Source organism: Mytilus trossulus, unplaced genomic scaffold (assembly GCF_036588685.1).
Source record: "Mytilus trossulus isolate FHL-02 unplaced genomic scaffold, PNRI_Mtr1.1.1.hap1 h1tg000158l__unscaffolded, whole genome shotgun sequence".
In the NCBI taxonomy this organism is placed as follows: Eukaryota; Metazoa; Mollusca; class Bivalvia; order Mytilida; family Mytilidae; genus Mytilus; species Mytilus trossulus.
In genome coordinates, this window is record NW_026963304.1 from 3,407,348 (window position 1) to 3,421,828 (window position 14,481).

The following is a 14,481-nucleotide window of genomic DNA, read 5'->3' on the forward strand; positions in this document are numbered from 1 at the left end:
TACTGTCATTCAAGTTTGGGGCTTGACACACTTGACACCTGGTTTCCTCCACTTCTTGTATTCAATTGTGATTACTGTCATACAAGTTTGAGGCTTGACACAATTGACACCTGGTTCCTTCCACTTCTTGTATTCAATTGTGATTACTGTCATACAAGTTTAAGGCTTGACACACTTGACACCTGGTTCCCTCCACTTGTATTCTATTGTGATTACTGTCATATAAGTTTGAGACTTGACACCTGGTTCCTTCCACTTCTCGTATTGAATTGTGACTACTGTCATACAAGTTTAAGGCTTGACACACTTGACACCTGTTTCCCTTCACTTGTATTTAATTGTGATTACTGTCATACAAGTTTGAGGCTTGACACACTTGACACACTTGACACTTGGTTCCCTCCACTTCTTGTATTCAATTATGATTACTGTCATACAAGTTTGAGGCTGGACACACTTGACACTTGGTTCCCTCCACTTCTTGTATTCAATTGTGATTACTGTCATACAAGTTTGAAGCTTGACACACTTGACACCTTGTTCCCTCCACTTCTTGTATTCAATTGTGATTACTGTCATACAAGTTTGAGGCTTGACACACTTGACACTTTGTCCCCTCCATTTGCATTCTATTTTGATAACTGTCATATACGTTTTAGGCTAAACACACTTGACACCTGGTTCCATCCACTTCTTGTATTCAATTGTGATTAGTGTCATACAAGTTTGAGGTTTGACACACTTGACACCTGGTTCCTCCCACTTCTCGTATTCAATTGTGATTACTGTCATACAAGTTTAAGGCTTGACACACTTGACACCTGGTTCCCTCCACTTCTTGTATTCAATTGTGATTACTGTCATACACGTTTGAAACTTGACACCTGGTTCCTTCCACTTCTTGTATTCCATTGTGATCACTGTCATACAAGTTTGAGGCTTGACACACTTGACACCTGGTCCCCTCCACTTGTATTCTATTGTGATAACTGTCAAATAAGTTTGAGGCTTGACACACTTGACACCTGGTTCCATCCACTTCTCGTATTTAATTGTGATTACAGTCATACAAGTTTGAGGCTTGACACACTTGACACCTGGTTCCCTCCACTTTTTGTATTCAATTGTGATTACTGTTCTACAAGTTTGAGGCTTGACACACCTGACACCTGGTTCCCTCCACTTCTTGTATTCAATTGTGAATACTGTCATACAAGTTTAAGGCTTGACACACTAGACACCTGGTTCCCTCCACTTGTATTCTATTGTGATTACTGTCATATAAATTTGAGGCTTGACACACTTGACACCTGGTTCCTTCCACTTCTTGTATTCAATTGTGACTACTGTCATACAAGTTTAAGGTTTGACACACTTGACACCTGGTTCCATCCACTTTTATTCAATTGTGATTACTTGCATGCAAGTTTGAGGCTTGACACACTCGACACCTGGTTCTCTCCACTTGTATTCTATTGTGATCACTGTCATACAAGTTTGAGGCTTGACACACTTGACACCTGGTCCCCGCCACTTCTTGTTTTCAATTGTGCATATATAAAGTCAGGTTAATACAAGTCAATCGTCAATTTTTTTAAGAGTTTTCACCGAATAATTCCAGTAGATTTTAACATTGATTATTAGAATTGACTATACAATTTAATATTGATAAGGTCTATGCTTTTCCAAAAAGAAAATACCTTACTGTATTTCTTCTTATTAGGTCTTTCCACTTTTCTGTGGAAAGACCTATTGTTTTTCTTCTGATTATTTTTTTTTTTTTTTTTTTCTTCCGCCTAATTTTCTTCTTGCGATAAACATTTGTTTCGCAATATGTCACTTAGATATTTGGTATATGATATCGAACAGTTTATGCGCTTTTGAAATTTACCCTGCGTAAACGAATACTTTTCTTTGTAGGAGTTATCTCCCCAAACACTGTTTTCCTTGTTAGCGCATCTCCTTCGCAACCGTAAAATATTATGACAAATTTATTTTCCAAAATTGCTCGTTATATCCTTCGCATGATTTGTCCTATTTTGACCAAAGTGATATGAACGCTCCATATGAGAGTTATTTCCCCTTATGCATTTGATATAAGTGATATGCATTTCTATCTTGAAAACCCAAAGTGCTAGAGACCAAGGATCTTTTGATTTGAGGTCCTTGGTCCAAAAAAATAAAAATTAGGTCAAGGTCAAAGGTCAAGGTCATATTCTAATTTTTGAATTTGGCTTATTTCCACTAATTTCCAGAAACCGTATAAGATATCGACATATTATTTTTTCTAAATTGTTATTTGCGACATGTCGTAACACAAAAATTTTGATTGCAAGAGTACGTTAAACGTAAAAGTGAGTTTTCTCCCCTCTTGTATTTAAAAATACGCGTTTGGTGATATAACTGATTAACCAAATATTATAAAGACCTATGGTCTTTTGATTTGAGGTCCTTGGTTTATGACCTTGAAATTGATCTGAAGGTCATAGATTAATTTGACGTTCTAGTTTTTGACCTTTGCTTTCAGCTCATATGTATACATGATATAGCCATGAGACTTTTGGCAAAAGGTATCAAACCATTTAACCTTGAAAAAAACAACCGGAAGTGACCTTGTGTAAACCGGAAGTAGCTATTTTTTGTACTTTATAAATAAAAATGTATATAGAACCATATCATTTTGGAATCAGTGTCAATTAAATATTCAAATATTATCGGAAGTAACATTTTTTCAAACCGGAAGTAACTAATTATCTCCCTTATTTAAAAAAATATTGTATAGAAACCATATATTTCTGGAATCAGCGTACAATAACGATGAAATGACATTTTAAACTTAATTTTACAACTTTCATATTAAAATACATTGTTTTCAATGGAAAGACCTTCAATTGTTCTCTGAACAATTGGTTTTTAATTGTTATTATTCTGCTGCCAAACTTTGACACAATTTCCCTCCGTAACCATAAGACATCACAATCAGGTTCACACTTAATTATGTTATCACAAATAGTTTTTTGGGTCTCACCCTTTGAGTCTCAAAATGTTGTCAGTCCAGAGTTATCTGCCCAAAACCCAAACAAAAAATCTTGTTAGTAAATAAATGCCTGAACTGTCATAGGAAGACCAAAACCGATGAGTGGAATTTGTTCAAGAACTCACCCTGTGACTTTGATTTTTTTAAACCGAAAAGATTCAAAGATTCCTTGGTTGGGTTATGCCCGTTTGAAAATTAAAACAAAGTCGTTTGGCCACTCTAAATCAGAAACCGTAAGTCGTAGACACTTGGGATTTTCACCAATGATTATTCATTCATGTGACCTTATAGATAACAGCTGGACGTTACACAAACAACAATCAATCCATGTTTGACATAGACTTTTAATGATTTGTTCATGAAAAATATTGAAACAAACTTTTAAATTGGTTAACAAATCTATATTAAACTTAGACTTTTTATAGAAAAAGTTATAATTACAGATCCAATCCACACACAGACAAAGTCCGCCATGTTAAACAGGTTACTTGGCAGTGGGACGTATGTTTCCTATGACATGCGCTGTATGGTAACAGGCCAGTTCGCGGTCGGAAAATCCAGTCTTGTTAAGCTCTTAGCTGGTGATGTCGTCCCAGAAGGAAGACATCCTACCGATGGGATTTCCTTAATAGAAGGTCGGTGTGGCCTTGATGTTGAGACTAGAAGCTGGATTTATATTGATCCAGGTAAGAAAATCTACAACATTAAAACTTTTCATTTATCTTTGAATACTTCTTTGGTATCTTCCACCTCTCTATTAGCTTCAGAATCAGGTAATCTTTATAACTTAAAAAGACAAAGACATAGAAAAAACCTGCGGCTTATTGAACGAATTAAACGGTAATACGAACTCAATAACACTATTTTTGGAGTGGTGAATGTAGTTTCTCTTATGATTTAAACAAAATTCTAGTCTGATATTCAGAGATATTGTCCTTTTATCATGTTAACGGTCATATTTTTGGCAATTTGATATGCCTTCACCGGCTAAAAAAAAATCTGCATATTATATTTGATTCTTACAGGAAGTTCAAAAGGATATATTATAATGAACTCATTGCATAGCTCTTTATTAGAAGGTAAATGTAGTTTGCACTCTGTCTTTCTGTCTGTTCATTCGTCAGTCCCGCAAATCAGCTTTCCACACTTTTTATGCCCCCGCCGTAGTGGAGGGGGCATTAAGTTTTTCCCTTGTCCGTCTGTACATACTTACGTCCAAAATAAGTTTATGTTCTCTAACTTTAACTGGCCTTAACCAAATGTTATGAAACTAATACACAACAACTATAGTGATCAGTCTGTCCGTCCGTACGTCCGTCCGTAACACTTTAGTGTCCGCTCTATATCTTGCGAACCGTTATGATTTCAAAGTTTATACTTGACATCCATTTTAACCAACACCAGAGGGTGTGTCATGATGTTTGTACAACTTCCTAGGTCAAAGGTCAAGGTCAAAAACTTTAGTTTCAGTTGACAACCCTGTGTCCTTTGGTGAAGACCGTGTCTGCTCTATATATCTTGAGAACCCTTATGATTTCAAAGTTTATATTTGACATCCATTTTAACCAACACCAGAGGGTGTGTCATGATGTATGTCCAACTTCCTAGGTCAAAGGTCAAGGTCAAAAACTTTAGTTTCAGTTGACAACCCTGTGTCTTGTGGTGAAGACCGTGCCCGCTCTATATCTTGAGAACCCTTATGAATTCAAAGTTTATACTTGACATCCATTTTAACCAACACCAGAGGGTGTGTCATGATGTATGTACAACTTCCTAGCTCAAAGGTCAATATCAAAAACTTTGGTTTCAGTTGACAACCCTGTGTCCATTGGTGAAGATCGTGTCCGCTCTACATCTAGATAACCGTTATGATTTTATACTTTATACTTTACATGATTATCAACCAACACCACAGTGTAGATACTATTCTGTACGCTTTCCGGAAGTCGCGATTTTCGAAGCGAGAACTTTTTGGATCACATTTTAAATTTGTCGGATATACTATATAAAACGGTAAGATGTTCATCTGTACATTGCTTAATGATTAATTCAGCTGACATCGATACTCACAAATGGTTTATAATTAAATTAAGCACATTCATTATTCGTATCTTTGCCTTAATTAAGAGATTTTCAAGTGCATCACTAAGGAAAATCAGTCGGTGAACCTAAAAACAATCTTTTTGCACTCTTACAGTACAAATTAACGTAAAATCCAGACTTAATTTACGAAATAAACTATATTTTAAGTGGTGGTAAAAGTTTCAGCCAGATCTTTGAAGCCAGAAATAAGAAAATTACACTTGTTTGAATTTCTCACTGTACGATCAGTCTCGCTTGTATATTTTGAAACTGTATGATCAGTCTTTATTTCACTGTATTCTAGTAGTGATTTCAAAGTTATTTACGATACATTAGAAGATGGCATTTTTCTAAATAACACAAATATATTTTAATAAATTCACATCCTGTAAACTTTTCAAACATGTTTTAGCTTGATAGGGTGTACTCGACTTACTACATTAAGTATAAGGATGTTTGAATGTGGCTGAAATAAGAAGAAGGTTTGTTTGTTTATAGAAGTTTCAGAAATGTCCTCCGTTACACTTAAGATTGTACAAACACACAGACTTAATTGTTACTATATAAAAATGCATGAATTTACAAACATTCGAGGCCGTACTGTAGCCTATAATTGATCACAGTTCCTTCACTTTGTTTTGGATGTAAATCTGTCTCTTTCACACTCAATTGAACACCACTTTGTAAAGCGATGGTTTATAGTGATAATGAAGTCCGTCTTTCCGTTCGTCCGTTGGACCGGTACAACATGTTTTGCCGGTTTTACAAGCGCATCTCCTCATAAACCACCTAATATACATTGGGGTTTCCAGACATTTTTAAATGGAGAGGGGGACCAATCCAGGAGAAAAGAGGATTCCAAATATATGTTCCCATTCAAATGCATTGAAAGTTAAAAAAAGAGTTTCAAACCGCCGGATCCCAATTTTCTTGAATCCTTCACTGGTATAACTATTAATTATTTTTTTCTCGGATTCCGTATCATAAATATAAAAAAATATAAAAAAGAAGATGCGGTATGATTGCCAATGAGAAAACCGTCCACAAGAGACCAAAATGACACAGATATTAACAAATATAGGTCACCGTATGGCCTTCAACAATAAGCAAAGTCAATACCACAAAGTCGGCTATAAAAAGCCCCGAAATGACAATGTAAAACAATTCAATCGAGAAAATTAACGGCCTTATTTATATAAAAAAAGGAATGTATTTCTTATTTTATTAAAAATATTTTATGGGGTCTCTTTATATAAGATACGGAAATATTTTTTATGTTTCTCTATCGTAAATACGGACTTTGTCATAACCTTATATTGGGCGTACCTATTTTATATCCACAACTTCCTTCAGACACTTGTCATAACTTAATGAATCTTTTTCAGATTCCTTATCATTTAATTCAATTGTGTACCTTTTATTTTGGTTTTTCGAAAAATCAACAGTTTTTTTTATTTCCATGATATGGACTTTTCCACTACCTTATTGGGTGGTACCCGCTTACTATACGCAACTTTCAAAAAATTACCATATACTAGTACAATGTATTAATAAAACTTTCTCATATTCGTTATTAAATGATGCCCCTGTGCACCTATAATTTAGTTTTTCTGGTGGTTTATTTTTTTCCAAAACATGGACTACAGAAGTGGCGGGGTATAATTTCGTTAATTCTTTCCTCAATACCTAAAGTTCTTAAACAAAGCTTTCTCTATCTATTTTTTGTCATTTTAAAAGAGACAGGCTTGATGTATGTAATCACCAATTGGTCAACGGTAGACGGTGTAAATAGTCTTTAAAACTGTAATAGTTAAACAGATAACTGCAACGACACACTAATACAAAGTCCACAAGCGAATCATGTATTGCTTTTTAGGCATTTGATTTTAAGTAAGACTGACGGAACAAAAATTATTTTGCCGTCTACAAAAATCATCAGGAATATATTTGTATTGTCTGATGAAAGAAATAACACGTTATAGTTCCATGGACACAATCTTAATATCACATAGACACGTATATACCTATATTCAAAATCACGACTGGTCATACAGACAAAAAATCTGAAATCGCTACTAGAATACAGTCAGTTTTAGACTGATTGCACAGTAATTTATTTTGGGATCCTCAAGGAAAGCATATTTTTTATTTGAAATACGAACATTCTACTTAAATAAGGTAGGAATATTGAAACAGTATATATTTTACTGTAAACTGATGCAAATATTTGCAATAAAAGATTATTTGCTTTGTACTACGAGAGCAAAATTGTCAATCGATTTCACTTTTTTTATGAAGTTGGTGTGATGCACGCGAATATTTTATATTCTACTGCATGTTTTTGTTACAGTTACTCATATTTATGATGTTATACATACATTTAAGATGTGCAAAGCACTTTATAGATATAGGAGTAAACAAATGACGAGAAAAAGCACCAAAAACAAAACCGTTCTGTTAGCCAGTTTGAAATCCTCGCTTCGAAAATCGCGACTTCCGGATAGCGTACAGAATAGTATCTACACTGTGAACACCAGAGGGTGTGTCATGATGTATGTACAACTTCCTAGGTCGAAGGTCAATGTCAAAAAATTTGGTTTCAGTTGACAACCCTGTGTCCTTTGGTGAAGATCGTGTCCGCTCCATATCTAGATAACCGTTATGATTTTATACTTTATACTTTACATGATTATTAACCAACACCAGAGGGCGTGTCATGATGTATGAACAACTTCCTAGGTCAAAGGTCAAGGTCAAAAACTTTGGTTTCAGTTGACAACCCTGTGTCCTGTTGTGAAGATTGCGTCCACTCTATATCTTGAGAACCGTTATGATTTTAAATATTATACTTGACATCCATTTTAACCAACACCAGAGGGTGTGTCATGATGTTTGTACCACTTCCTAGGTCAAAGGTCTGTCTGTCTGTTTGTCTGTCCATCGCTAACAAATTTGATCCACACTATATTTTGAGAGAACAGCTGTTATTATTTCATACTTTATACCTGACAAACATTTTCAACTTAACATATATATTAACCAACACCAGAGAATGTGTCATAATGTATGCATTCTAGGTCAAAGGTCAGTCCGTCTGTCTGTCCATCTGTTCATTGTTCTTAACAAATTGTGTCCGCTCTATCTCTCGAGAACCGTAAATATTTTATACTTTATACTTGGTGGGTCATAATATATTGAAGGCATGATTCTAAAAATATGTGACAAATATCAATGGCAGCACCTTTAAACATTTTGTTCAAATATCAATCCATATATCCAGAAGTCACCTTAGAGTAGTCAACAATGAGTTCACATCATGCAGTCATATCACTATTATACTATGAAAGTAAGTTGAGAATATTTATCAGTTTTAACTTAAAATCTTAGATTAAAATCACACGTGAGACTATGTAATAACTTCAAATAATGCTTCATATCAGATTATCCATACAACTTATTTACCCCACGTTATTGACAGCGGGGCCCACAGAGATGGCTCCCATCTCAATGATATCTAGTTACCACAAAACACAAATCAACTTTGAATTTTGGTGTCCTCACTTTTACTGTTCTAGAGTTATGCCCATTTATGAATTAAATGGACAAATTGCTGAATTTTTCGTTTCCGTTCTCTAACTTTAGTTTGCCTCAACCAAATGTAATGAAACTAATTTATACACAATGCTTATAACAACAAAACACTGATCAAGTTTAAATTTTGGTAGAGTCACTTTTACTGTTTTAGAGTTATGCCCCTTTTACAAATGGAAAAATTCCTGAAATACATGTTTCTGTTCTCTAACTTTAGTTTGCCTCAACCAAATGTAATGAAACTTATTTATACACAATGCTTATAACAACAAAACACTGATCAAGTTTAAATTTTGGTAGAGTCACTTTTACTGTTTTAGAGTTATGCCCCTTTTACAAATGGAAAAATTCCTGAAATACATGTTTCTGTTCTCTAACTTTAGTTTGCCTCAACCAAATGATATGAAACTTCTTGAGTTAATCCTTTTTTAAAGTTATATGCAAGCAGGGTTATCATCTGTGGTCCATGGACACATTCCCCATTTATAAACTTCATGCTTGAATATATTGATTTGATATTTGGTGTATAGTTTTATCATGACAAGTTACAGATCAAGATTGAATTTTGTTCCGGTCTGAAGATTTTTTTGCAGAGTTATGGTCCTTTGACCTAAAAATTTCAGTAAAATTATAATTTTTCCGCACTTTTTGTTGTCTTTCATGAAGATATTGATTTAATAATTGGTATATAGTTTTATTATGACAAGTTACAGTTCAAGTTTGAATTTTGTTCCGGTCTGAATATTTTTTGCAGAGTTATGGTCCTTTGACTTACAAAACTCACTCAAATAATCAGTTTTCCGCACTATTTTCGTCATGCTTGAAGGTATTGATTTGTTAATTGGTATATAGTTTTATTATGACAAGTTACAGTTCAAGTTTGAATTTTGTTCTGGTCTGAAGATTTTTTACAGATTTATGGTCCTTTGACTTACAAAATTCACTCAAAAAATCAGTTTTCCGCACTATTTTTCGTCATGCTTGAAGGTATTGATTTGTTAATTGGTATATAGTTTTATCATGACAAGTTACAGATCAAGTTTAATTTGTTTTCCAGTCTAATGATTGAGCGCAGATTAATAAATGGTCCTTGGACTTATTGACTTGATATTTGTTAAATAATTTACATTAAGACAAGTTATAGATCAAGTTAGAATTTTGTTTCAATACAATGAATTTTAAACTGGTAGGGGACTATGTATTGCCATGCAACTCATAGAATGCTTGTTAGCTATAAACTTGGAGTTTATCGTCTGTTTATCTACTGCAGTTCTGTCTGTAATTTTTTAGCTCACCTGGCCCAAAGGGCCAAGTGAGCTTTTCCCGACACTTTGCGTCCGTCGTCGTTAACTTTTACAAAAATCTTCTCCTCTGGAACTACTAGGCCAAAATAAACCAAACTTGGCCACAATCATCATTTGGGTATATAGTTTCAAAAATGTGTCCGGTGACCCGGCCAACCAACCAAGATGGCCACCATGGCTAAAATAAAGCATAGGGGTAAAATGCAGTTTTTGGCTTATAACTCAAAAACCAAAACATTTGGAGCAAATCTGACAAGAGGTACATTTGTTTATTAGGTCAAAATATATCTGCCATGAAATGTTCAGATGAATCCGACAACCTGTTGTTGGGTTGCTGCCCCTGAATTGGTAATTTTAAGGAAATTTTGCTGTTGTTGGTTATTATCTTGAATACTATTATAGATAGATATAAACTGTTAACAACAATAATGTTCAGCAAAGTAAGATTTACAAATCTAGTTTAAAAATGTGTCCGGTGACCTGGCCATCAAATTAAGATGGCTGCCACGGCTAAATATAGAACATAGGAGTAATATGCAGTTTTTGGCTTATAACTCAAAAACCAAAGCATTTAGAGCAAATCTGTCGTGGTGTTAACTTGTTTATCAGGTCAAGATCTATCTGCCCTGAAATGTTCAAATGAAAAGGACAACTGGTTGTTGGGTTGCTGCCCTTGAATCAGAATTTTAAGGAAATGTTGCTGTGTTTGGTTATTATTTGAATATTATTATAGAAAGAGATAAACTGCAAACAGCAATAATGTTTAGCGAAGTAAGATTCACAAATAAGTCAACATGACAGAAATGGTCAATTGACCCCCTAAGGCGTTATTGTCCTTTAAAGTTAATTTTAACAATTTTCATAAAATTTGTAAATGTTTATTAACATTTGCCAAAGAAACAACTGGGCCAAGTTCATTATAGATAGAGATTATTGTGAGCAGCAAGACTGTTTAGTAAAGTAAGATGTACAAACACATCATCATCACCAAAACACAATTTTGTCATGAATCCATCTGCTTCCTTTGTTTAATATTCACATAGACCAAGGTGAGCGCCACAGGCTCTTTAGAGCCTCTACTTGGTTATTATCTTGAATAATTTTATAGATAGAGATATACTGTAAACAGCAATAATGTTCAGCAAAGTCAGATTTACAAATAAGTCAACATGACCGAAATGGTCAGTTGACCACTTTAGGAGTTATTGCCCTTTATAGCTAATTTTTAACCATTTTTCGTAAATCTTAGTAATCTTTTACAAAAATCTTCTCCTCTGAAGCTACTGGGCAAAATTAATCCAAACTTGGCCACAATCATCATTGGGCCATCTTGTTTAAAAAATGTGTGGCGTGACCCTACCAACAAACCAAGATGTCCGCAATGGCTAAAAATAGAACATAGGGGTAAAATAATCTATTAGGTCAAGATCTCTCTGCCCTGAAATTTTCAGACAAATCGGACAACCCGTTGTTGGGTTGCTACCCCTGAATTAGTAATTTTAAGGATAATTTACAGTTTTTGCTTATTATCTTGATTATTATTACTAGAACAGACCCGTGATATCGCGGGTCCGTGACTGAATTAAAGTATATAACTATGCGTAAGCCTTATTTTAGTATTGGTATTATCATCTGATAAAAGTCGTGCCGATCATAAGATACAGTTTCTCTGCTTTCAAATCTTTCTGTTTGAACCCGTCGACCTAGAACTCTTCAATTATTGGTAATATTCAGGTCCTTGAATTGAGTATTTTTAATCAACAGCATTTTCCAATAAAGTTCAATTCTTTGATTCGCTGTTTTACGTCATGCCCGCTAACAAATTGAAAAATGTACCTGTACGCCTTATTTGAAGTTAAGTCCACATTTTTAGTATTCGTATTGTTATCTTAGAAAGTCTTACTAATTAAAAAACTACAATAGGGAACAATTTTACAATGATTGAATTTAGTTGTGTCGACCCTGTGGTTATGACCCGTGTTTAAAGCAAAATCAAATACACCATTTGGTGGTGCGCCTGTCAGATGCGGAACGTACATATAAGGTTAAAGTAACAGGTGAATATACTAAAATTGGTATCGGTATCGGATTCGACCTGTAACTTGTTTATAATTGGCAATATTAATTATCTGGAAAACAAAAGGGTCTGAAGTGGTGTAATTTTTAATCTACACCATTGTACTTTATTAGTTATAAATAAAGTTGAATTCTTTGATTCATCGTTTTAACGTGATGCCGGCTGATAAATTGGACCTCGTAATTTTAGTACTATAGATAGATAGCGATAAACTGGAAACAGCAATAATTTTAAGCAAAGTAAGATCTACAAATAAGTCAACATGCTCCAAATGGTCAGTTGACCTGATAAGGAGTTATTGCCCTTTATTGTCAATGTTTAACCATTTTCTTAGATTTTAGTATTCTTTTAAAAAATCTTCTCCTCTGAAACTACTAGGCAAAATTTAACCAAACTTGGTTGTGTGGCGTGACCCTGCCAACCATCCAAGATTGCTGCCATGGCTAAAAATAGATTGTAGGGGCAAAATGTAGATTTTGGCTTATATCTCTGAAACCAAAGCATTTAGAGCAAATCTGAGGGCAAGATCTATCTGCCCTGTTGTTGGGTTGCTGCCAGAGAATTAGTAATTTTAGGAAATTTGGCAGTTTTTGGTTATTATCTTGAATATTATAATAGATAGAGATAAACTGTAAACAGCAATAATGTTCAGCAATGTAAGATCTACAAATGAGTCAACATGACCAAAATCGTCAGTTTACCCCTTAAGGAGTTATTGCCCTTTATAGTCATTTTTTAACAATTTTCATAATTTTTTTTGTAAATTTTTGTAAATTTTTATTATTGTTTTTTCACTGTAATTACTTGGCCAAGTTCATTATGGATAGAAATAATTGTAGCTTGAAGAATGTCCAGTAAAGTAAGATCTACAAACACATCGTGATCACCAAAACACAATTTTGTCATGAATTTAACTGTGTCCATTATAATATGCACATCGACCAAGGTGAGCGACACAGGCTCTTGAGAGCCTCTAGTTTTAAATATTTCTTCTTTTTAAACTGAAATTAAATCATACCTGAGGCTTCTAGCTTCAAATATATTCCTGAATTTCCTGCTCAAAGTTAAAACACAGAAATAAAACAGACAAAATGGTAGTTTTTGTCTTTGCTAAAAAGACAGTACGACATATACAATTAGGGACCTTATTTATTCTGTTGAGGCATATGTTACGGTTTTTTAAAAATCATTCAATGCTTTTGGCCTTGAGTATGTCTTTTGATGATTATTTAAAAGATGGTATCAGTATAACAACAGCACATTAATAAACCAAAATATTTTGTATTTTAATATTATCTATTCAAGTGATATATACTATTTTACAGAAACGTATGACGCTTTAGATGTGGTTTACAATAAGGTGTTGATGACTTCAGTAGAAGAGGATGAAAGAAAAGAAGAAAAAACACCAAAGAAACCACACTTACCAGATTCAAACCCTGTTGGAAGTGATGGTAAAGTGATGACAGCTGGTCCCTCCAAACAGCCTCCAGCAGCTAAACCTTTGTCACCTCAAATATCTGAGAGTGTATCCAAGAGAAGACCAGAGTTAAAAACACACATGAAATCTAAAATGACAAAAGAAGAAATAAGAAAGAGAATGGAAAAAGTCCTCAAAAGTGGAGACTACAAGATGAAAGTAGGAAGACTGATTTTTTTGGACTTTGGTGGACAGTATGTTTACTATACGACACACCAGACATTCATGACGTTCAGAGCTTTGTTTCTTGTGGTATTTGACGGAAGCAAAGGATTACATGAACTAGTCCCAGATGTTCTATGTTTTCCAGGGCAGCACATGACACCAACCCCAGCAGGTACTGTATGTTAGTTACAATACAAAGACCCATATTGAACATCATATGTTGTTTACTATGGTAAAAGCTTTTAAAAAGAAGGCTTCCAGGTTACTGTGACAATACTTACTTAAATATTGTGAAGACAATGATAGCTTTCCCAATAATCAGTTGGAATTTGCCTGTGATTTGAAATTTTGCAAAGTGTACTGTACCTTTGAATAGTTACCATAGATTTGTTATCTGTGTTGATCATGTTTATGTTGTTCCATTGAATAGTTACCATAGACTTGTTATCTGTGTTGATCATGTTTATGTTGTTCCATTGAATAGTTAACATAGCTTTGTTATCTGTGTTGTTCATGTTTATGTTGTCCAATTGAAAAGTTATCATAGCTTTGTTATCTGTGTTGATCATGTTTATGTTGTCCCATTGAATAGTTACCATAGCTTTGTTATCTGTGTTGTTCATGTTTATGTTGTCCCATTGAATAGTTAACATAGCTTTGTTATCTGTGTTGTTCTTGTTTATGTTGTCCCATTGAATAGTTAACATAGCTTTGTTATCTGTGTTGTTCATGTTTATGTTGTTCA

General features: G+C 34.2%; 1 protein-coding gene across 1 annotated transcript in view; it reads left to right on the forward strand.

Annotated features, from left to right (window-relative positions):
* The window catches only part of LOC134700525 (uncharacterized), a 180,698-nt gene that overhangs the window by 145,462 nt on the left and 20,755 nt on the right, over positions 1-14,481 (forward strand). Inside the window, exons 4-5 of the mRNA XM_063561912.1 lie at positions 3,481-3,723; positions 13,417-13,908. Coding sequence (XP_063417982.1) covers positions 3,481-3,723; positions 13,417-13,908 — 735 coding nt within the window. The remainder of the gene's footprint in view (positions 1-3,480; positions 3,724-13,416; positions 13,909-14,481) is intronic.